This window comes from Diachasmimorpha longicaudata, chromosome 17, assembly GCF_034640455.1.
Source record: "Diachasmimorpha longicaudata isolate KC_UGA_2023 chromosome 17, iyDiaLong2, whole genome shotgun sequence".
NCBI lineage: Eukaryota > Metazoa > Arthropoda > Insecta > Hymenoptera > Braconidae > Diachasmimorpha > Diachasmimorpha longicaudata.
The window spans coordinates 4,511,756-4,533,350 of record NC_087241.1 but is presented as its reverse complement, the minus strand read 5'-3'; the positions used below and the strand labels follow the sequence as shown (position 1 = coordinate 4,533,350).

At 39.7% G+C, this 21,595-nt stretch overlaps 3 protein-coding genes across 10 annotated transcripts; 2 read left to right on the top strand and 1 right to left on the bottom strand.

The window, feature by feature from the left end:
• The first annotated feature begins 30 nt into the window (after nt 1-30).
• On the top strand, nt 31-2,886 carry LOC135170463 (uncharacterized protein). 2 transcript variants are annotated; one of them, XM_064136305.1, is made up of 6 exons: nt 31-373; nt 580-879; nt 1,006-1,153; nt 1,271-1,434; nt 1,516-1,611; nt 1,945-2,886. In XM_064136305.1, exons 1-6 carry the CDS (start codon nt 174-176, stop codon nt 2,246-2,248), a joined length of 1,212 nt encoding a protein of 403 aa, XP_063992375.1. In that variant the 5' UTR covers nt 31-173; the 3' UTR covers nt 2,249-2,886. The 2 variants fall into 2 exon arrangements, with proteins under 2 accessions (XP_063992375.1, XP_063992374.1); XM_064136304.1 differs by having other exon boundaries at nt 1,516-1,644.
• Nucleotides 2,292-9,996, bottom strand: LOC135170420 (cytoplasmic aconitate hydratase-like). The gene is made up of 9 exons (XM_064136216.1): nt 9,843-9,996; nt 9,487-9,579; nt 8,924-9,236; nt 8,348-8,741; nt 8,000-8,171; nt 7,620-7,837; nt 4,732-4,891; nt 4,286-4,506; nt 2,292-4,018 (listed from the first exon to the last, which is right to left on the bottom strand). The coding sequence occupies exons 1-9, from the start codon at nt 9,847-9,849 to the stop codon at nt 2,921-2,923; spliced, it is 2,676 nt and encodes an 891-aa protein (XP_063992286.1). The 5' UTR covers nt 9,850-9,996; the 3' UTR covers nt 2,292-2,920.
• A 337-nt stretch (nt 9,997-10,333) lies between these two features.
• On the top strand, nt 10,334-21,419 carry LOC135170423 (actin-binding LIM protein 2-like). Of its 7 annotated transcripts, none has more exons than XM_064136223.1 (14): nt 10,334-10,931; nt 12,671-12,831; nt 13,619-13,784; nt 13,866-14,115; nt 14,199-14,526; nt 14,644-14,718; nt 15,369-15,552; nt 15,788-16,351; nt 16,455-16,541; nt 18,055-18,152; nt 18,617-18,686; nt 19,064-19,104; nt 19,682-19,882; nt 19,947-21,419. In XM_064136223.1, the coding sequence occupies exons 1-14, from the start codon at nt 10,928-10,930 to the stop codon at nt 20,058-20,060; spliced, it is 2,343 nt and encodes a 780-aa protein (XP_063992293.1). In that variant the 5' UTR covers nt 10,334-10,927; the 3' UTR covers nt 20,061-21,419. The 7 variants fall into 7 exon arrangements, with proteins under 7 accessions (XP_063992293.1, XP_063992296.1, XP_063992291.1 ...); XM_064136221.1 differs by lacking the exon at nt 18,055-18,152 and adding an exon at nt 17,362-17,462 and having other exon boundaries at nt 10,337-10,931; XM_064136220.1 differs by having other exon boundaries at nt 10,338-10,931; nt 19,064-19,146.
• Nucleotides 21,420-21,595: the final 176 nt, after the last annotated feature.

The window sequence follows — 21,595 nt, the reverse complement described above, 5'->3', positions numbered from 1 at the left end:
GAAGTCAATTGACATTTTTGAAACGAAATTTTATTTTGATTCGCTAATGACGAGGTTCTCTCAAATAGACCAAATAAGAAACTTTGATATTTCGCGAAATTTCTAGAAAATTGGACAGAAAATTTTTAGATTTTTTTAATAGAGGGGCAACACAGTCGACAGCAAGTCTCAAGATGACAGAATGCCGTTCCTTGGATGCTCTACCAACAGAGCTACTTCTCCACATTTTTGATTGTTGTAGTGTTCATGATCTCATGAGATTGTCATTAGTTTGTAAAAGATTTTGTTCGATTATCGAAGACGATACTTTGTGGATTAAGAAGAGCCGGAGCCCCCTCGTCACTAATCAATGCTCCAAAAGGTTTCAGGACAGGTATGTGTCATCCTGTGAGGTTAACCCAGACGAGGGACGAGATCAATAGACTTTTTATTGTCATTAGCACTCATGGCCCATTAAAAACTCATTCGGAAAATATGAAGCCGAACGATTTGGAAGAAATTGTGGACTTTCATCCTACGAATACCTCGATATTGACGATTAATCATCAAAACAATTGTACATTGTTTTTGATCTTGCAGATGCAATCCATTGTTGTCATTGAAGAGAAAATGGCAGGTGTCTCACAATTGGCGATGTGGAAAGTACGAAAAGGTGATAATTTACACAGATCGAGTGAATTGTATCCCCTGGATACGATTGACAAAACACGTGCTGTGGTGGAGTGGAGGGAATCGACTCCATGGATGTCATCGAAGTCGTATCAGGGCGAATAAACGATCCAAGGATTTTAGGCGAAGTTGTCTCTTCTCCTGGGAGAACATTCCCAGTGATATATGTAAATTTGTGGTCAGGGATGAATATGTCGTCAGTGGACACAGGTGATTCAACAATTTTTAACTAGTAACATCTACTATCGACATTTGAATTGTTACTTGGAAAGTTTAATTGACAAAGACTTGTAAAATTTCGGGAAGACAGTTTTAATGTTCAATTAATTATTGTAGAGACGGGAAAATTTGGTTTTGGCTTACGAACGAAGGACGTGAAGGTCATTTTAATGTTGGAATTCGGGAGGCTCACGCCTCGAGTGTCAACGCCATTGACGAAATCCCAGAGGCTGTGATTTCTGGTGCTAGTGATGGCACCGTCAAGGTGATAAGTCAATTCCCAGGTTTATTTATTGAACGATAAAGTAATAATTCGATAAAAATGACTAACTAATTATGCATCATTGATTAGACAGTCGTAATTGAGTTATTTGACCAACAGATATGGCCACAAACCTCAGAGATATTCGATCTCAGACCTATATCAACGTTTCACGTGGTCGATAGAATCTGGTCCCTGGGAATTGATCCTGGGAGGAGTATATTTGCTGTCGGCTCTTCAGGAACCAGCACTAGACCACCCCTTCGACTATTCGATATTGAATGGTAGTCCCATCTGAATGAATTACTATTATTAAATCTTTCCGAAGATTCCTAACTATTTCGCTTGAACGTTGAATAAATTAGTTGCAGGGAAAGGACGCAAATGAACCACAGCTGGAAATACGGTGCGGGCATCCTGGACCTCGTCTGGGAGAGCCCAAACTGCCTCCTGACCTGCGGGTATGACACATACATACGAAAGTGGGATTTAAGGTACACAGAAAGAGAAATAAAACGATCAATGGCTTCGAACAAAATTTATGATTTGGTCTTGATTTTTATTTTTTTTTCTAGAAAAAATTATGCTTTTGGAAAGATGTCTAGATTTGTTTCAATGCGTTTTGTAATTTTTCTTTTATTTATTAAAAAAGACTTCGTGATACTTTTCCGATTGAAAAAAATTATGAAATTAAGTATTCATTGATTTCTCCTCTTTTACCATATCGTGATTTACCTTAAAAAATGAATTTAGATTTTATTTACGTCTTTTGAAAATAAACAATTAATTTTTAGAACTGGGACATGTGTTGCCTCCTGGGCGGACCCCACTGACGCGACAATCTACTGTCTAGCTTCGGATTATAATAACACAATGGTCACCGGAACGCAATACAACGGGAAACTCGTGCTCTGGGATCAGCGACTGTTTCACTATGTTCAACTTTACTTCATGAATACCAGACGTGGCTCAAGCCCCGTCTACAGCATATCATTTGACAGCACTCATTTATTTGGTGCGACAGACAGACAATTGGGAGAATTTACATTCTCGGGGAGCAATAACTGCTCCCAAGATTATCGTGAAATCTTCAACTGACTTGCAAAGGCTGGGGAGCTACTTAAATAACCATTAAAAAACATTTAAAATAGTTTAAACTGTATAATCTTAATCCCTTAGCCATTAAATGACCATACGTGTACAAAACATTAAAATTTTACAAAAAACAATAAAACACTCATTTTCGCTCGCAAATTGATAAAAATGCATTATACCCGGAGTTAGATATAACAATGAATGATATATCAATTAACGACGTGGAGACTTGCCACATTGGCAGAATGAGGTGATTCAACTCCAAGGTCAAACACCTTGCTGACTATGATTTTATTTCCGCTTTCTTCTGCCTCGCACGTGTATTTTTTTCAACTCTCGATTCATCGATTTTGTAGCTGACAAATAAATCATTGAATCTCTTATAAATCAATTACAATCACACGATAATTATTTCGTTTTCATCCCCCATCAATTAAAAACATTTGTTGGATATCAGCTCCTCTCTTTCCGTTAAAAACCTATTTGAAAACACATCAAAGATCTGAAAAATCCGATGAATCATCACCAGTAGTTTTTTCTCGTTAAAATAATTTAATTAATAAAATTACTAAAAATGTTGCCGCACCCCATTTTCGCAATTTCTCTTTCGCCCCTTAGAAAAATTTAAAAAAAACAAATAATATTATCGTATCATCGTGAACCGCAGAGGTTTTCTCAAATCATCGATCGAATCATGTAATTCAGAATGCCACCATGTTTGAAATAAGTCAAATCGACTTCAGTGTCGAAACGCACAATCACATCGAAATATTTTCCCGTGTCCGTGTGGACAGTGATTTTTTGATGTGGTTGACAATTCTGTGGAATGTCGATATCAAATAATTCGAAACCAGTGAGTCCGAGTGTTTCAGCCGTTTGACCTGGTAAATATTGCAAAGGTACAATGCCCATTCCAACTAAATTCGACCTGTGAATGCGCTCATACGATTCAGCAATAATTGCACGTATTCCAAGAAGATAAGGACCCTTAGCTGCCCAATCCCTAGAGGAGCCTGAGCCATATTCCTTACCAACCAGGGCTATCAGAGGTGTTTTGTCTCTCCCATATTTTTCAGCAGCATCATAAATGTCCATCTCCTCGTTGGTGGGAATGTAGAGGGTCCTTGCACCGGGTTTGCCAACGAATTTATTCACTAAACGAATATTTGCAAATGTTCCTCGCATCATAACGGCATCATTGCCACGACGAGCGCCATATGAATTGAATTCTTTGGGTGTGAGACCTCTTGAAGCTAAATATCTCGCAGCTGGTGAATTACGAGCGATACTTCCAGCTGGGCTGATGTGATCAGTTGTCACTGAATCCCCAAGATTTAAAAGTACTCGTGCACCTCGTATTGCTTTAATTTCAGGCAACTGCTTTTGCAGTCCATCGAAATAAGGTGGATGTTTAATATAAGTTGAATTAAGATCCCAAGGATACAATTGTCCCTCTGGGGCAGCAAGACTGGCCCACCGTGGGCTCCCCTGTTCAATCCTCTCGTAGACACTCTTGAACATGGCTGGAATAACATACTGTTGCTCCACTGCTTGAATTTCAGCCCTTGTGGGCCAGATATCATTCAGAAAAATCTCACGGCCGTCTATTCTCCTCCCCAATGGCTCCTTTTCAAAATCAATATCCACAGTACCGGCAATAGCGTATGCAATAACCAGGAGAGGTGATGCCAGGTAATTGGCCCTCGTGCTGGGATGAATTCTTCCTTCGAAGTTTCGATTGCCAGAGAGAACACCACAGCAAACTAATTCATTCTGTCGATAATCAGATAATCAGAATTAAAGTTTTTGTTTCAAATAAATTAATTATACATACGGTTTCGCATATACGATAAATTTTTTTTAATTCGATTAATTGCAGTCAAATACCGTCGACTGAATGTAAAAAGTTCAAAAGTCGTTGCATTATTTTTTTTAGTGGACTGTCCAGAGTTCTCCAGACAACTCCAGCCATAAAGTAATTTCAAATCCCTCTGAAAACGTAAAGTGAGTCATGAAGAAGAGCCATGAAAATCATGGTACCTTTTCAATGGCATCGACAATGGAATCATCCAGTGGTCCACTGTTGCCGATGCAGGTCATGCAGCCATAACCCACGACATCAAAGCCGAGCTGAGTCAATGGGGGGATAACTCCACTTTCCTTCAGGTAGTAAGTGACCACTCCAGAACCCGGGGAGAGAGATGTCTTGATGTAGGGGGCCACGGTTAATCCCGCTTCCACGGCTTTCTTCGCAAGAAGACCTGAATGGCATGAACATGAAGACATAAAAATCCAACTAATGAAATTGTCATTAACTGGTCAAATTTCTGCCGCTTTGACCGGTGGAATCTCGAGGATTATTGCTATTATTTTTTTTCCACTTCTGAAACCACTTTATTTGTCAAATTTGTTTGTAGTTTCGTTAATGAAAATTAATTATTGTAGAAGAAAAAATAATGGCAAATCACGAGACAAATGTGACTCACCTGCACCCAGCATAACACTCGGATTGCTGGTGTTTGTACAGCTGGTGATAGCGGCAATGACAACCGATCCGTGACGTAGTTTATAATCCTTACCCTCGAATTGAAAAATACCCTCGACCTTTGTCTTATCCGGGGTGAGACCGTAGCCCTTGAATCCTATCTGTAATAAACAAAATTTTGGAAAATTCATAAATACTTTGCGTTGACAAATTCCTGACTCATCCGAAAATAATGGTTGACACTTTATTGCCGGGCAGAAGGTAATGTTTATGACGCCCCAAGTACCCAGGTAATCCCTGTCTGGAATTATTAAAGCTTATGACCATTGTAGACCTCGTTGCAATTTTCTGAAAATATTCGAATTTTCAGGAAATATTTTCGGAGGAGGCTACGCCAGTCATTCGTTTGAAAATTTAATAATTTTTGAAAGAAGATAATTTGCTGATGAATTCCTGGGCTCTTTATACTCAAATTAAAAATTGAGTATCAATTTAATTTAATTGTTAATTAAATTATTTTGGCAGATAATTTTTCCCAATTGATTCGTCAGCTTTCTAATCGACTGATCGAACAATTTCCTCAGTGATTTCCCGTCATTAGGATTCCTGAAATTTTTTTTAACGCTTAACGAAGGCTAATGGGCTCGCGTTACCGATTGACGTTCCACACGACCTGTGGAATATGCAGAATTAAAGAAATTGTCAGATCAGCGATTACGATCGGAAGGCGCGTGAACGGTGTCTCGACGATTCGTATGATTTAGCAGTTAATCGGAAGTTTTCGACGGTGGCGAACAGCCAACGGAAGTATTCGCGCTCGCGACCGATTTTTTCAGCCGTTATTCTCACTCCCGAGGGTGACAGGTTCACCGTTAAGTGATAAACTACATGGAAATTATCTCGAAAAATTTTCAGGAAATTTCCAACAAAAATTCAGTCCTAAAAGTAAAAAAAACGGTTCGTTTAGGATCAGTGAATTTTCAAAAATATCTCGATATATCTAAAAATCATCCGATTTCATTCGCTGGTTTCCGAGTTATCGCGAATCGAAAATGTTTCGTTTTGCTGGAATCTCCCCAAAATGAAGTTAAAGTAAATAAAAATCACATAAACTCATTTAATTTCCGTTCATTTCACGATTTTCGTTTTGGGTTTGGGTTTTCGTTCACGTCATTCGTACTAAAATTGCCATTAGTCAGGTAATTTCCGTCCCTTCCAAGGACAACAAAGAGATTAGGGTATGAGTACTTCTAGGGACTGATTGGGGTTTTACTCATCAATGACACTTAGCATTAGTGTATTCGGAATTTTCTGGACAATAGGAGCAACGAAACAGACATGGCACTGTCATGAACTCATCCATCGTTAACGCTGATGGACTGATTCCAGGTGAGATTCCTCGGAGCTGATGAGTCGTTGCAATTAAAGAAATCAGACGCCAATGGTTAACACAATTGAATCGAATAGATTTTACGATCGATAAAATGCATTGTCGTGTTGCTTTGGAGGTATCATCCGAGTGACGATGAAACGTTTTTTTAAGGCATGTGGAAGCTTTTCATTTATGGAGAGTCAATTTTAATCGGCGAGAGTCAACAGAAGTGATAAAAAAACCTGTGTCAATAACCGGGCTTTCGGGGAGAATTATTACTGCATAAAAATCTCGGATGGAAAGAGGGGAGATACAATTAATTAATTGGAGGCCAATTAGAATTTTTAATTATTAATTATACTGCAGACAAGGTGATAATGATGGCAGTCAATTGTGAGGATGAGGGGTTTTTCAATATTTTTCCCTGCAGTGATTTCTAACGGACAATTAAATTGATTGGATTAGTTTTAAAAACTTGAAAATTATTATTGAGAAGTTTTTTGATTAAAAATTATCTCCCAGAAATTTTTCCTGGTAAAAATTGGAGGAATATGAATTTATACATTTTTGAAAATTTAATGAATTTTATTTCTTGAAGATTTCTAGAAGAAATTTTTCGTTTCGTTACTTCCACCACTGGGTTAGCCAATGGGGGCGTTCTACCGGGGGTGGGGCCTAGCCTACTATATATTGGGGTCCCCATGCACAAGGCCTGTATTCCCTCTGGGCCCAGTGAACAAGTGACAACGCTCCTCTATCACTAAAAGTCTTGACAAGGAAATTATCGTCGAGGAGACTGCTGTCGGATGTAATCTTGTCCGGTGTGGGGTAATGGAAGCCTCACCGGGTAGGATTCATCCAATATTGGTTCCTTATCACCCGGGCAAAAATTATTTATTCACTACGTCTAAAACCCGACTCTGGAGACGCAGTATCGGTCTAGTGGCACGTACATTTCGCACTCGTGACTAGATCGAAATACTCGTCCCTGGACTCTGGTGACTTCAACGATTTTCATCGTGAAGATGACCGACTCCAGTTAAAGAGTCTCATTGGGATTTCTTTGGTGATCTAACTGATTGGTGAGATTTATATTCCTAAAGCTAGATCAGCGAGGTAACCCCGGTGAGACATATCATCAGTTACTTCAAAATTCTCCGCGCAAAAATCCACCTTAAAATTGTTTTCAAACAATCGTTGGGGTTTCGAAGAACTTGAGCAGTGATTTGTTATATATAAATCCATATCACAGCACAAGTTACTTCAAACTTTGCGATTTCAAACATCGATACTCTCCCAGGAGCTTTTAGATTCGTCGATCGAGGACTCGTTAAAAGTTTTAAATGGTACCATTATGGTGAACGAAAATCAGTGTAGAATGGGATCGACTTGGCTCAGGTTGACGGTGAAAAAAAAAATTGTCACTGGGTTAAGTTTGTCCCATACGTTCACTTAGCGAACATCAGATCCATCGTCACCTGTTATTCCTTGAAAACATCAATATATTTATTACTCACCTTGTTAGTAAGACAACTGTTGAAATCTGATTTCATTTCGGAGACTGAAACACGGTCGTGCGGCCTCTTGGGGCCACTCACACTGGACACCACTGCTCCCAGATCCAAGGTCACAGTTTCGGTAAATATTGGGTCCTGGGATTCATTGTTGTAGTCACGAAGCATTCGAACGCATTCCAAATATTTTTCTATGCGCTCGATGTGCTCTTCGGTTCGACCTGAATTTAATACAAAATTGGGAACTCGTGAGGGTTTATTGACTTGAAAAATGTGGGACAGGATGGGGCGATTCTTCGGGTGATTTTGGCAGATTTCACTCAAGAAGAATTTATTTATTTTATTTTTAATTGAAAATTTTATGGAATGTTGATATAAATTACCGGTCTGTCTCAAGTACCCCAAACTTTGTCTATCAACCGGGAAAAATCCCACAGTAGCTCCATATTCCGGACACATGTTGGAGATTGTAGCTCTGTCGGCAATGCTCAACTCAGCAACCCCAGGTCCATAGAACTCCACGAATTTTCCAACGACTCCCAATTGCCTCAGATTCTGCCACAAAAAGTTCCCATTCAATTTATTTCAAAACTTTGTTTTATATTAATAAATTGTCACGTTTTATTTATTCCCTTCATTTCCGGTAGATCCCGACATTTCATATATTTTTTTCTTTAATTAAAACCCCCTCCACCCTCGTATCATCTCAAAAAAAAAAATCATCGATTTACCTTCGTAATAGTCAACACAAGATCAGTCGATGTGACGTATTGATTCAAAGTCCCAACGAGTTTGTAACCAATGACCTTAGGCAAAAGCATCGACACAGCTTGACCCAACATAACAGCTTCAGCCTCGATTCCTCCAACCCCCCACCCGAGAATTCCCAGTCCATTGATCATCGTGGTGTGAGAATCAGTGCCAACGACACTATCAGGGTACAGCAGGTCGTCTTTATCAAAAACAACTCTGGCTAAATACTCAAGATTCACTTGATGCACGATTCCACTTCCTGGAGGAACAATCAGCATATTTTGGAGGGCCTTGGCGCCCCATTTCAGGAACATGAAGCGTTCTTTATTCCTCTCGAACTCTAATTCTTCATTTTTTTTCAGGGCGTTGTCACTGGGAGAATAAATTTTTTGAAACAATTCAATTATTTTTAAAATGATTTTGAAATTAAATAAATTATTCAAGTAAACTCTCTTGAGTTTGAGCAAATGAAAAAATGTTCTGAATTCTCATAGCCATCGCAAATGCAAAATAATGGAGAACAGGTGACCTTTGACTACTAATGCGAAAATTACCTGCGGACGAAGTCCACTTGAATGGAGTGATCGATAACCAAATCAGAAGGACATATGGGATTTATTTTATCAGGATTGCCGCCCAGTTCTTTCACAGAATCCCTCATCGCGGCGAAATCCACGACAGCAGGGACACCAGTTAAATCCTGAAGGATTACCCTGGCGGGTTTGAAAGCCACCTCGACGCTCTCCTCCTTCGCCTGATGACTCTCCCATTCCAGGATCTTCTCCACGTCTTTTTTCTTCACCTGGAATTCATCGCAGTTTCGCACTGCACTCTCGAGGAGGACTCTTATCGAGAAGGGTAAACGATCTAGAGTAGAAAATATATTTCAATTCGGTTCTATCATTAATTCCTGGTAATTTTTGGTATTGTTTATATTTTTTCACGTCGAATAGACCAAAAGCCAAACAAGGTCGTTAGAAACGAAGCAGAATAATCTATTAAATTGGCCATTCAATCACTAAAATTCTTTTGACCATGGAACAATATCTTTTTTGATAATAAAAATTGAAAAAAATGAGTGTCATGCTGGTTCGATTACGAGGTCAATGACAATTACCATATTTTTCGCCGAAAGCTCCCACGTCGTAGTATTGACGATTTTTCCCGGAGATGGAGATGGGCTTGAGGAGATTGCCATAGGGATTAGGGCCTGTAAAATGCGAAAAATCATCGGTTATTAAAATCACCGGATGAATTGCGAAATACCTGTTGCCCCTGATGTGATAACCCAGGTGGATAACAGTGTACGTCATGCAACAATAACAAGGGCGTCTGAAAGTTTCCCGAATTGAGGGCTTAACCCTCGAAAAACAGCTCCACAGTTTGACAACTCTCGTTAACAAATTAACTGACAATTTTCACTTTTATTAAAGATTTTTTATACGATTGTTAGAGACAGGAGTCGGCACTCACCAGCCATGATTGTCAATCCTCGAGTCACGTCCTCTCTGTTACTTTAAACACAATTTTCGAGGTCTATGCAATCTCATGCACAAAACACTAACAAAACCGTTCGGCTGTTGTCGGAGTTGACTTTCATTGCATCGTGAGTGATCGGCTGCTGCTGATGTAGCGCTGCACACGCCGGATCGACATGCACAGGTGGACAAACCATAATATCCGAATATGAATAACGAAATTGCATGGAGTTCAATTATTTCGCATTTTCACTTGTGATAATGAATAAAAATTGCATTTTCGAGGGCAATTTTTTGATTGTGAGTCGTAATTCGCCATTTTTTGAGCGAGACTTGAAGGTTAGGTTGGCTCGGCTCTGTAAATGGCGCCCTCTGTGTCCCACCCTTCTCACTAATCAATAATTAGACAAATAAACCGTTGAACTACGAACGATTCTCTATCGATATGTAATGGAGGTATTGAACAATGTCAATTTATTCTAATCTGTCGGCCGAACTCATGAATTTTTAATGATTCATCTCCGAATAAATGAGACACTGAGGAAGCTGTCGGTGTATTATCTCTCGATTGTCTGCATAGGAACCTATTTTACGTTCAACCGGTCTCATCTCAGTTGGGAAAGCTGATAGTAAAAAATACGTGCGTGGAATTCACCGGGGGGGTTCAGTCGATTTTAGGAAAGAACGGGACGGGATTTCTCGTGTTGAGGACGACTGGCGCTTGGTTGAGACGTGTTCGTTGGCAGTCAGTGTCCAAGTGCTAGTTGGTGCTAGTGTTTTACAACACAATAGTTCCCCATTTTTTTTTGTAACCCATTGTCCACTAAAAAATTATCCCAAGCCGTGCACAAAGTGTCCCAGTGTTCGGGGTCCACAGATCCCAGTGAATAAAGGCTGAACAGTCGTGAGGTACTCGCCAACCGAAACAATCGTGAATAATAAAAGTGTTTGAGAGGATTTTACTCGGAATTTTTCACCATCGCCAACACTCCTCTCCCACATTAGCGCGACTTCAGTTTTTTTTTTGCGGCACCCCAGTGTCACCAAAGTGTCTCCAGCCCCAGCAAAACTCCATCAACAATGGGTGAGTCTAATTTTCCCAACGACTCTCCCCCCTCTCCCTCTACCCCTGTAAATCACCCCTAATTAGCTGATTGACTAGTCCATCGATTCCATAAACTTCGATTTTTTCCAATCACATCGAACCTCTCCCCCTCGCCAGTGCTTGCCCGAGATACGCCCTAACATCATCCACCACCTCCCAAAGTCCCCACGTTATTTCTGAAATGAAATTTTCCATTTTACTGACCCCTCTCTAAAATTAGTTTGACATTTTCTCCGGGACGAATCGTTTCCGTGTACCTCCCCACAATTTTTTTTTCCATTATTTCTTCTCATTCTCTTTATTTTCCTCCTCTCATTTTGACTATTCCTCGTCCCTCCGACTCTCGGCGGTCTGTTAACTATAGCCTGCCACACCTTCCGAGAAAACGAGTCTCCGACGCCGATTGTTGACGAGAGCAAAGATATTTTCAATCAAATTGTCCAGCAATTGTTGGCACCTCATATCCCAGGGCGACTGCAACGCGTGTCCTTTTCTCCTATCGATCTTCACGTATCGCTAACGAGTGGAGAACGCTTCACTGGAGTCGTGCACCCATTGACACAATTTTATTTTCTAGATTTTTTTTTATCCACTTCATTAGCCGGATTCTTCACTCAAAGGTGGCTGGAGGAGTTACGTAATTATCGGTAATCATGGACACTGCTGTGTTCGTACGCTATGGAAATTGTTTGTTTATTTAACTGTTCCAGCGATTGACGAACCGTTGAATTTATCGCCTTATCACGTTTATAAATACATTTTGATCGAGTACTCGGGAAGAAACACTTCAGAAATAGAAGGACGTCATCTTGGTTTTTTAATGCCCACTAGATTTTTTTATTTGGATTTTATTGGACATGACGTCAGGCCCAGGCTCATCGGTGATAATGGTGGGAATATCGAGATTTATTCATCGTCGAGGGCTCGGTTAATTTACAATATCGGTCTGATCGGTGGAGGGAGTAATTCAGAAATTTACTCCGAATACTGTTCACTTTGTATGCAATTTTTTTGTGAAAATGTCCTGGCGAGGGCCCTGGGTGAAATTGGCAATTAAAAAACCGGGTTATCTTATCTCTAACGGTCGCTTAGGCACCGCGAAATTCTTGTTATCCAACGGAAATGGTTCTTGTGGAGATTATTCGTCGATGGGCTTCGGCTGGATGCACTCACACTGATGATGGCTTCGATTTCTGATCGAGATAATCAATCCAAAATTTATCCTGAATTTTTCCTTTCGTTTTAGACCAGATAGATCGGTTTGGAAGGACCTGTTGAGTGCAGGGGACCAGAGGGTCAGGGCCTTGTGGCCCTTTATATTTTTAGTCAGTTCGGAAAAGTCGGTGGAGTCAAAAAAATCCAACGTCATTTTGCATGCTCAGTTTCATCGGCTGCAACGGCCTCCAGTTGAACCTATTGAATTGAATTAGCAGGCAATTGCTAAATCATTGGCCAATGAGAATATCTGGAACATGGAAAAAATAGGAATAATTGTGAATGAAATGTTGCGGGGGGGAGGCTTTACACTGGGACAGGCCGGTTAAAGGGTTTGACATTTGACCCCACTTTGTGACATCCTATTTAGTCCACTTATGAATGACATTACCGCATGGGTTATCAGCTGCGAGGAGATGTGGAATTGAACGAGTCAGAGATCATTTTACAAGTGCTAATTTTGAATTAAATGGGATGTACCAATTTTTTTTTTTTGGTTTCAGGGAGAACGTTCTGCCAGTCGTGCAAGAAAAAATGCAGTGGAGAAGTCCTGAGAGTGCAGGACAAGTACTTTCACATTGGATGCTTCAAATGCGCACAGTGCAATAACAGTCTCGCGCAGGGTGGATTTTTCGCTAAGGAGGGCTCGTACTATTGCACCAAGGTATGTCCTTTGGAAAATAGTATTTATATATTTGAGGAAAAATATAATTTGAAAATACGTGGAGCTGGGTCGAATTATATAGATTTTTTGTGAATTTTTCCTTGATATTGACGTGTCATTTCACCCTATAAGATCCTCATAATTGTCAATCAGGCACCAACACGGGGTCTAATTATCGAAGATAATTTTTGACTCGTTAGTATCGATCTTCGTAATATCAAAAGGAGGATTTTTAACCTCGATTCAGTTGATTTGATAAAATACTTCCATTCGAACGCAGAAACCACCTGAACCTGAACAGGTGCTGGCCTTCAAAAGGTGCGATAAGGAAAATTCACTCAGCTGTTTTTCGGAATTAGATTTTGGTGCGTCATCAGTAGTATATTGATATTGATATAATGCTCGAGTGTAATGAGATATCAAGGGACATTATACTTGAAGTACGTGGAATTCGAGTAATGTTGATGATTTTTTAATGTCTTTCATTCTGTCATCAGTTGTGGCTTCTGTGGACGATTATCACGTCGATCACCACTGGAGCTTTTCAAGTCTTATCTGCATTGAAATTAAAGTCCAATAAGCACATCGATTGGACTTTCTTTGCTGATGAATATCAACAAATGAATCATCGATTATTTCAAGATCTTTACTCTTTTTTTTACAATTTTATTATCATAATTAGTTCCATCCATTAATCACATTGTTCATATGATTTTCCTGAACTAGCTCTTTCTTTGATCACAAAAAAAAAACTGTATTAATTAATTATCAATTAATTGATAAAAAGGATTACCGCGAACGCTGGGGAACGAGATGTGCAGGTTGTGGAGAATACGTCGAGGGTGATGTAGTGACAGCTGGTGAAAAACACGCATTTCATCCTAATTGTTTTCACTGCCAGAGATGCAGACAGCCCCTCCTGGGTCAAGGAACGAAAGTGACACTTGTTCAAGGTATACGATCGTTGACTCCACTCTCACGTTGAAACCGGTCTGATTTTCCGCATTTTCACATTTTTTAAAAAACTGGTTCAGGTCAAGCTCTGTGCCACCGTTGCGTGGGGATACCAGTGCGCGAAGCATCAACTCCACTAGGAAGTAAATCTCAGGACGGTGGGATCAAGAGCACTGGCAGAGGTAGCAGCAATGATGCTGGTGCTTGTGCTGGATGTGGTGAGAAACTTCAGGAGGGACAGGCACTTGTCGCTCTCGACAGGCAATGGCATGTTTGGTGCTTCAAGTGTCACAGCTGTGACAGCGTTCTCCATGGCGAATACATGGGAAAGTGAGTATTTAATTAGCAATAATTGAGTATTTTAATTATTCGATTTATCCTCCCACTCGATCCCTCGATATCGATCGTTGCAGAGATGGTGTTCCGTACTGTGAGAAAGATTATCAGAAGCAATTCGGGGTTAAGTGTGCGTACTGCAGCCGTTACATAAGTGGAAAGGTCCTTCAAGCTGGTGAGAATCATCACTTTCATCCAACGTGTGCCCGTTGCACCAAGTGCGGCGATCCTTTCGGCGATGGTGAGGAGATGTATCTTCAGGGGGCAGCTATATGGCATCCACGATGTGGCCCAGGCCCAACTGGACCCAATGGCATTGTCAATGGGCATGATGCAGTTGATATGCACACTCCGCAGCATAGGGAACAATCCGAACGTATCTCTAGTAGTGCTTCGGAGATGCAGGTAATATTTTAGGATATATTCGCATCCCTTTGAATCCTCAATCAGTTGATTTTTCATTTAACTCGTCCTCAATTATTTTTTTTTTGTTTTATCGTTTTATGCACGATTTTCCTGTAGTATTCGTTGAGATCACGCACACCAAGTTTGAATGGATCGTTGTTGTGCAGCCCTTTTAGCAGCCTCAGTCGCAAGGTATCCTTTTTTTTTTATTTTAATTTTTTATTTTTAAAATTGAAATGTTTATAATTTTTAAGTGCATTAGTCATACCTTGTCCATTTTCTCCCTTTTGAATATTCAAAATGCAATGTACAATGCACTGATATGGTAATATTCACCTTGGAATTATGGTAAATAATTCATTGAATGGAGTTTGAGTGGATTTTCAGTAAAGTCAGTGAATTGTGGGGACCGGTGGAAAAAATTTTCTGGGAGAATTCCGATTGATTCGTTAAAACGACCAACTAATTGCGGTCTTGACACAGATATTTGAATACTTCGCATTCAGCTAATGTCAGGAAATCATCAATTTCGAATTAGGTTTTATTTTGCTTTCGTTTTATTAATTGAATATTTTCTGGAACTCACAAAGCTCAGGAAAAAATCTCTTGGAATCTAATTAGTTTATTGGACTGGAAATTTGCGAGTGTTCTTTTTTTAGTTAAATAAATACGCCAGTCGTTCTTTATTTGATCATATGAAACAGCAGTTGTGTGTAATGAGGAGTAAAACATTTTATCAAAATAAAATTAGTTTTGGGGAAGATTTTTTTTTCGGACGGTTGCGCAAGAATTTTCCGCACATTTTCTTGAGAATAATTTTATTTATTTATTTATATGAACAGTACTATCCGGTACGTACTGGTTCACCGGGGCTCATTCTTCGGGAGTATGGCCGAGGTGGAGAGGACATCTCTCGGATCTGCACTTACTCATACTTAACGGAGACACCGAGCCAAGGTTACCTGAGACGCCCGATTCAGCCATACGATAAGCCACCAACGAGCCCCCACTTTCATCGTCCAAGCTGTAATTAGATTTATCAGCCTCAATTGACATAAAGAGAAGAATTCGTGGTCTAGCACATTCCAGGGCGTGTGAAAAAACTGTTAAATCTAAAGATGAAGTTTTTATTTTTCAACAGAAAAATTATTTAAAAGAAAATTCTATGGAACTATCAAACGCCCGATTCTCGTGAAATAATTCTAATTTACCCCGCACTCTTCGCAAATTAATTGCAAACAATATTTCTAATTATTTGTAGCTTCGAGGTCGATAAGAAGTAGTGGAGGCAGAAGCAGTCGTTCGGGAATGCGGGCCTTGGTGGACGCACTCAGCGAGACGCGGCCAAAATCCCCAGGGGCTGGCAGCCAAGTAGACAATGACGAGCCCATTGAGCTGGCCCACTACCCGGACGCCATGAAACGTCCGCCCGGGGCGAAGCCCCCCATAGAGCGCGACGACTTCCCAGCCCCACCCTATCCCTACACAGACCCTGAGAGACGACGAAGGTGGTCGGACACCTACAAAGGGGTGTCTGACGACGAGGACGAGGACCTGACAGCCACCGATACCAACGACCAGGACATTCTCGATGGTGTACAGAAGAAGTACATTAAGGAGGTCGAACAGAAGCTCAAGAAGGAGCAGGATGAATTGAGCAAAATCGACACTGGCATTGCTAAGGTCTTTCTCCACGATATTGAGAAGAACAGGGAGAATTTGAGACACAGAGCTGCCAATGTCGATCCCAGAAATGCCTCCAGGACACCCTCAGCTGCTAGAGAACCCACGTATCGATTGAGATATGAGAGTCCTGTTGGCGCTTGTAAGAATTTTCAATTTTTCCAAATAAATAATAATAAGTTCAATGTGGGAGTGATTTTCCAGTTCTTCAAATTGATAACATTTTTTTATTTAAATTATTACAGCACCATCGAGAAATATCGATCACGCACGACCCTGGGAAGACGAGGACGGCGTAAGTTACAAATCCAGCACTGGGCCCAGCTACAATGGTAATAATTGCCACAAGTATTTCCAACGAAATAATTAAAGGATTTTTTTTTTCATTGACTTAAAAGTCCGTCATCTCATACATGTCCACACGTTCGCACATTACACTAACATGAATCTCCACTCTCGATTGCGCTTAATCACCGAAAATTCCGAAGAAGCGTAGAGATGTAGAGAGACAAGTCAAATGAATTGTTTGAATTTCATTTGATTTAGCGGATGGGGAATATCGTGGCGGAAATAAGAGTTGAGTAAATGAGCATTGTGGGTCACTGCATGCTATGGGGAAGGGAGGGGAAGAGGATTCGAGTCATTATTCAGGAGGATGATGCTCGTTGGCCTCTGTTGCATGCTGTAAGTCATTGAAACAAATAATTCAAGCCCACGGAGAGTCACTAATTTGGCTGGCTATCACTGCACTCTTTCGTTTTATTTCCATTTATCAGCCTCGCATGATAAAATACTGAATTAAGGATGGGATGTATTATCTGGGGAACGTGACAATGATTTTTATATTGAATAATTTGCAATGTGATGGAGCTGATCGGAAGAAATTTATTTTTTCATCATTTATTTAGTCATTTAAGTAAAAATCGAGCCAATTGCAGATATCACTTCCCCCTTAATTCTACACTCCCCCCTTAGCACACTAAAATCGTTAGCCAGAGGATTTCACTCACCCCACGAATCGTCCATCACCTTCCTGTCTTCATCTCCATCATCATCACCACGATTTTATTTTTGTTTTGATTAAAAAAAATCTGTCTGTGTTTTGTGTTTGTGTACGTGTGTTGTATCGATACTTGGGGATGCATCGTCAAGCGGGAAGATCATCGACTCGTTCCCCAGCACCCAGAAACTATCCACCTATCGGTAATCAACGCGCCTTCACACTTCCAAACGCTGCTAGGCACTATCAATCGGTGAGTTGGATGTTTTTAGTCGCCTCCACAAACACAAACACGCTTTTTTCAACTTATTTATCATGTGTTCAAGTATATTACTGACAGAAGGAAATTTTTTTATGAAGAAATTTATAACTAAGAAATTGACGAGATCATTATTTCTTCCACTGGAGAGAGAAAACTTTGTACAAATATTGACTAAAGCCAATATTATTGGCCAATTACGGTGCGCAATTCTTGAAAAACATTTCGTAAAGAGCAATCTGTTAGTATATACCTGGAGGACAAAATTCATTAATGTTGTCCTTTATCCAGAACATAGAAGAGTGTTCTACCTGACAAAAAAATAGCCTGAACTCGAATTTGACACTAGGGCTTCTGATCACTCTTTAAATCAATAGCTTTTATCGCTTATTTAACGTTTATCATTTAATTATCCCCGGGGAATCGTCTGTTCCCTCAACAATTAACCACTAAATATGATATTGTGCTGCGAACGTTGGGCATTCGTATAGATACGTGGATTTTTGTTCGTTGAAAAAAAAGGAAAGACTGTTAATAACCAGGAGATAATTTATTTAATCATTCCGATTAATCATTTGCAATTCAGTTGTGAGCTCACTTCGGCACATCCCAAAGCCGGGATACGGTCTGGCCCCGCGAAGTCACACCTTCTCGTCCACCGGGGGTTCAGTATCTGCTCTTCCTGTAAGTTCAACACTAGTCGGCGCGTTCTCTTATTATTTCAGTGGCGAAACGGTAAAATAAGAGGAATCGCTCTTGACTGTCGGTCAGTTTTTGTTGAATATCTCGGAATCTGGGGGAGGTAGAAACTTTTTTGTCATTACCTTTTTGGTGGAGGGAATCGAGCACTACAAAAAAGGTATCCACAAAATTTTTCTATCTCCCTCGGATTCGGAGATGACGCCGAAAATCTCGACTGAGATGTGCGTCAATTGATCTCGTTTTTATCACTTCTCCAGTGATTTACTCCTAATTATCTCCATTCAGTCAATGAAATTAAAATTGAGCAGTGTGAACAGGTATTGATTGAGACATTGGCATCGTCGTGTGATGTCGAGACTAGTGATTATTCAATTATCGATGTTTGCGTTCGGCAAAAGAGGCCAGAAAAATTATTGTTTTTTTTCTCATGATTTTGTTGTCATTAGGGTGATTATTCGTTCAGTGGAATGGGCGACAAAACGCACAGCACCGATTTTTCCTCCGGCAAGTCTGATAGTAAGTACGAAGAGATGACGGGGAATCATCATGACTCCCTGACAATCGATAAAACGATTTTTTAGTCTAGAACATTATTTTTTTGCTTTGCTGTAGATTAATGCTTCGTAATGAAAATTCAAAGAATATCCATTTGTTGACGAAATATTTCTCAAAATGGTATTCGTGTCGATCTCGGTTTCTGTTGACAATATTAATTAATATGTTTTTGCATGAATTTTCAATCAAATTGTTGAATCTAATTATCAATTGTTTGGACAATGTGTAGAGACGAAAATCATGCAAAAGCCCAGTATATCACTTCACTCAATTTATTAATGAATTACTTAACAAATAATTATTGATTTTTCTTTCTCATCAATTTGAATCGTCTCTAGTATCGACAGGCAGCATCACAGACGTGGATCGCCGAGCCCTGGTATGTACAGCAGCCCCGTACTTCTCACGAAGAATAAGCATGGTTTGTAGTCTTGTGTCTTGTCTTACGTGTAGGGGAGGGTGGGGTAAAATGGGCACTTTTGTTGTCTTTCCTCAGATGTTCGATAATAGTTTTTAAAATCGTAAAAAGGTTCGATAAATCAAATCATTTTCGATGGGAGGTTTTTTTAAAGAAATAAATATTAATAGATATATGTGATATATGTGGAATTATCGAATTATAAATAAATAAATCGACTTTAACAAGCCACCTCGTAATTAACATTTCACAAATTCAAAAGTGTTAATTTCCCCCCACTCAGCCGCACTCAATTGCCCCGAACATGCACGCTTATCATTATTCACAGGGGGAATACTGGTAATAGAAATTGTTGGGAATCGTGGCATGTCCTGCATGTCCGTGTGGCCCGTATGGCCCGACACGAAATGGAAACGAAGAAAGAAAGTAGAGAAAAAAAGTTGGGTGATCTGTCGTGCATGGGCAAATGGGAATCATCCAGATTGCTGTTATCACGATGTAATAATTCACGGTTATTTATTTTTTTTATTCTGGACAGAATGATGGCGGCATCATGCCATCGTCGACGACGTATACCGGTGGTCTTGGTACCGCTGGCACTGGTCACGGACATCACATCAGACGCTCATTGCCGGACATGGGAGCTGCCCCAACTGAACCACCAAAGCTTTATCCTTATCACCTGCTTATTATCACGAATTACAGACTGCCTGCGGACGTTGATCGCTGCAATCTAGAGGTAAGGACTGATTATTTCGGTTTATTTTGAGGGAGAAAAATTATTTATTTAAAATGATTTTCAGCGACACTTATCGGACGCTGAGTTCGAAGCAGTTCTCCAGTTCAGTCGAGCTGAATTCTATAGACTGCCCCAGTGGCGCCGCAACGAGATCAAACGTCGCGCCCGATTGTTTTAAACTCGGTATTAGAATTAAAATTTTTATCAACAATGTGCACGACCGCACATTTCTCCGCTGCATTCGAAGAAACGAATATGTAATACAATATGGAGAGGCGTAAATTTTTATCGAGAGATAGAAAAAGGATTTGATTGGGATTTTGGAATCGCCAGGTCGCCTAGACGATATTATTAACGTCGATTTCACATTTTGTAACGCTTTATCCTTTTGTTATTTTATCGGGAAGCCCAACATTTTAGAATTTAGAGCTGTTCATGAGTCATAACGAGAACAAAAAACAACTTCGCTTCGTTTAGATGGAAATGATCGACGAACGAGTGCAGTATAATTAATATAATTGGAAAGAAAACACGTCGTTCGTCCATCATTTTGTTTTTACATAATAAACAATGCATATAATCCCTGCGGACGTAGATTCGTGTATGTATTTATCAGATAAGTTTTTTAGTAATTGGGTTTTGCATAAACATAGTCTAGTGATGGATAAAAGTGAAGTGAAAAATATTCCACACTTTTTTTTGTGTTGCAAAACAAGATACGTCATTTGGAGATGTTGCTAAAACATTGGAGGCAGATGTAGTACGGAATTGGAGAACTTTTTAATTGTTTAGTTAAGAAGATGTGTGTAATATTTTTCATGGAATTTTGATACCTCATCATTTAAAAAATGAAAAAATTATTCAACAACTCAGTTATTTGGATTCGTTTGCTCCGCTGTCTTTAATTTATCGCGTTTTTTAATCAATTATTATTCGATAAAAGCTGGAAAATTGGCAACTAAAGTAAACAAACTGCCAGATTGATATTCCTATTGAATGGCGGTGCATAATTCGATAGATAAGCGGGGATGATGTTATTAAGATAGTTGAACGAAGGTAAATGGTATTTTAACGCTGTTTGTTCGAGTGCCACGATGACGATACTCCAACAAATATTTCAATATTTGCATTTTACCCAGAAGTCATGTGCCTATATGGAATGTCAGTGACATTCGCGTAACACAGACAATGTCTTTTTTTTCTCTCTCTCCATACGCAGACGAAAATACTAAAAAAGTTGAGGAGCATTGGAAATTATCGCATATCGTTAAGATAAACAAATTTATTCGTGCAATGTATATTTTTGTTGTGAAACAAAATCGAGAGAAATGTAGCGCCGAGGAGGGGCGCAATTGTCGCGATGAGAGGGAATTAAAATGGTGAATAATTGTACAATTGGTACTTTTGATTTGTCCGACAAGTTGATAATAAAAATGTTTTACATTTGCCGTGTTGTACGAAGCACACACTGCTTCCGCTAGTCCACTAGCATAAATGATGAAAAAACAAGTTGAATAAATACGCAAACTATGAGTAATTATGGCTTATCATTTTTTCAAATCGCGGGCTACGCGCTCACGATCGAATTTTAATTATCCTCCACTTCCTCGTGTTTCCCCATTCCCTGGTAAATTGAATACTGACCGAAGAAAATCAGTCGTCTCAGGATTAAATTCAATTTTTCTTCAGAATTTATTTGATTTCATCGTTTGA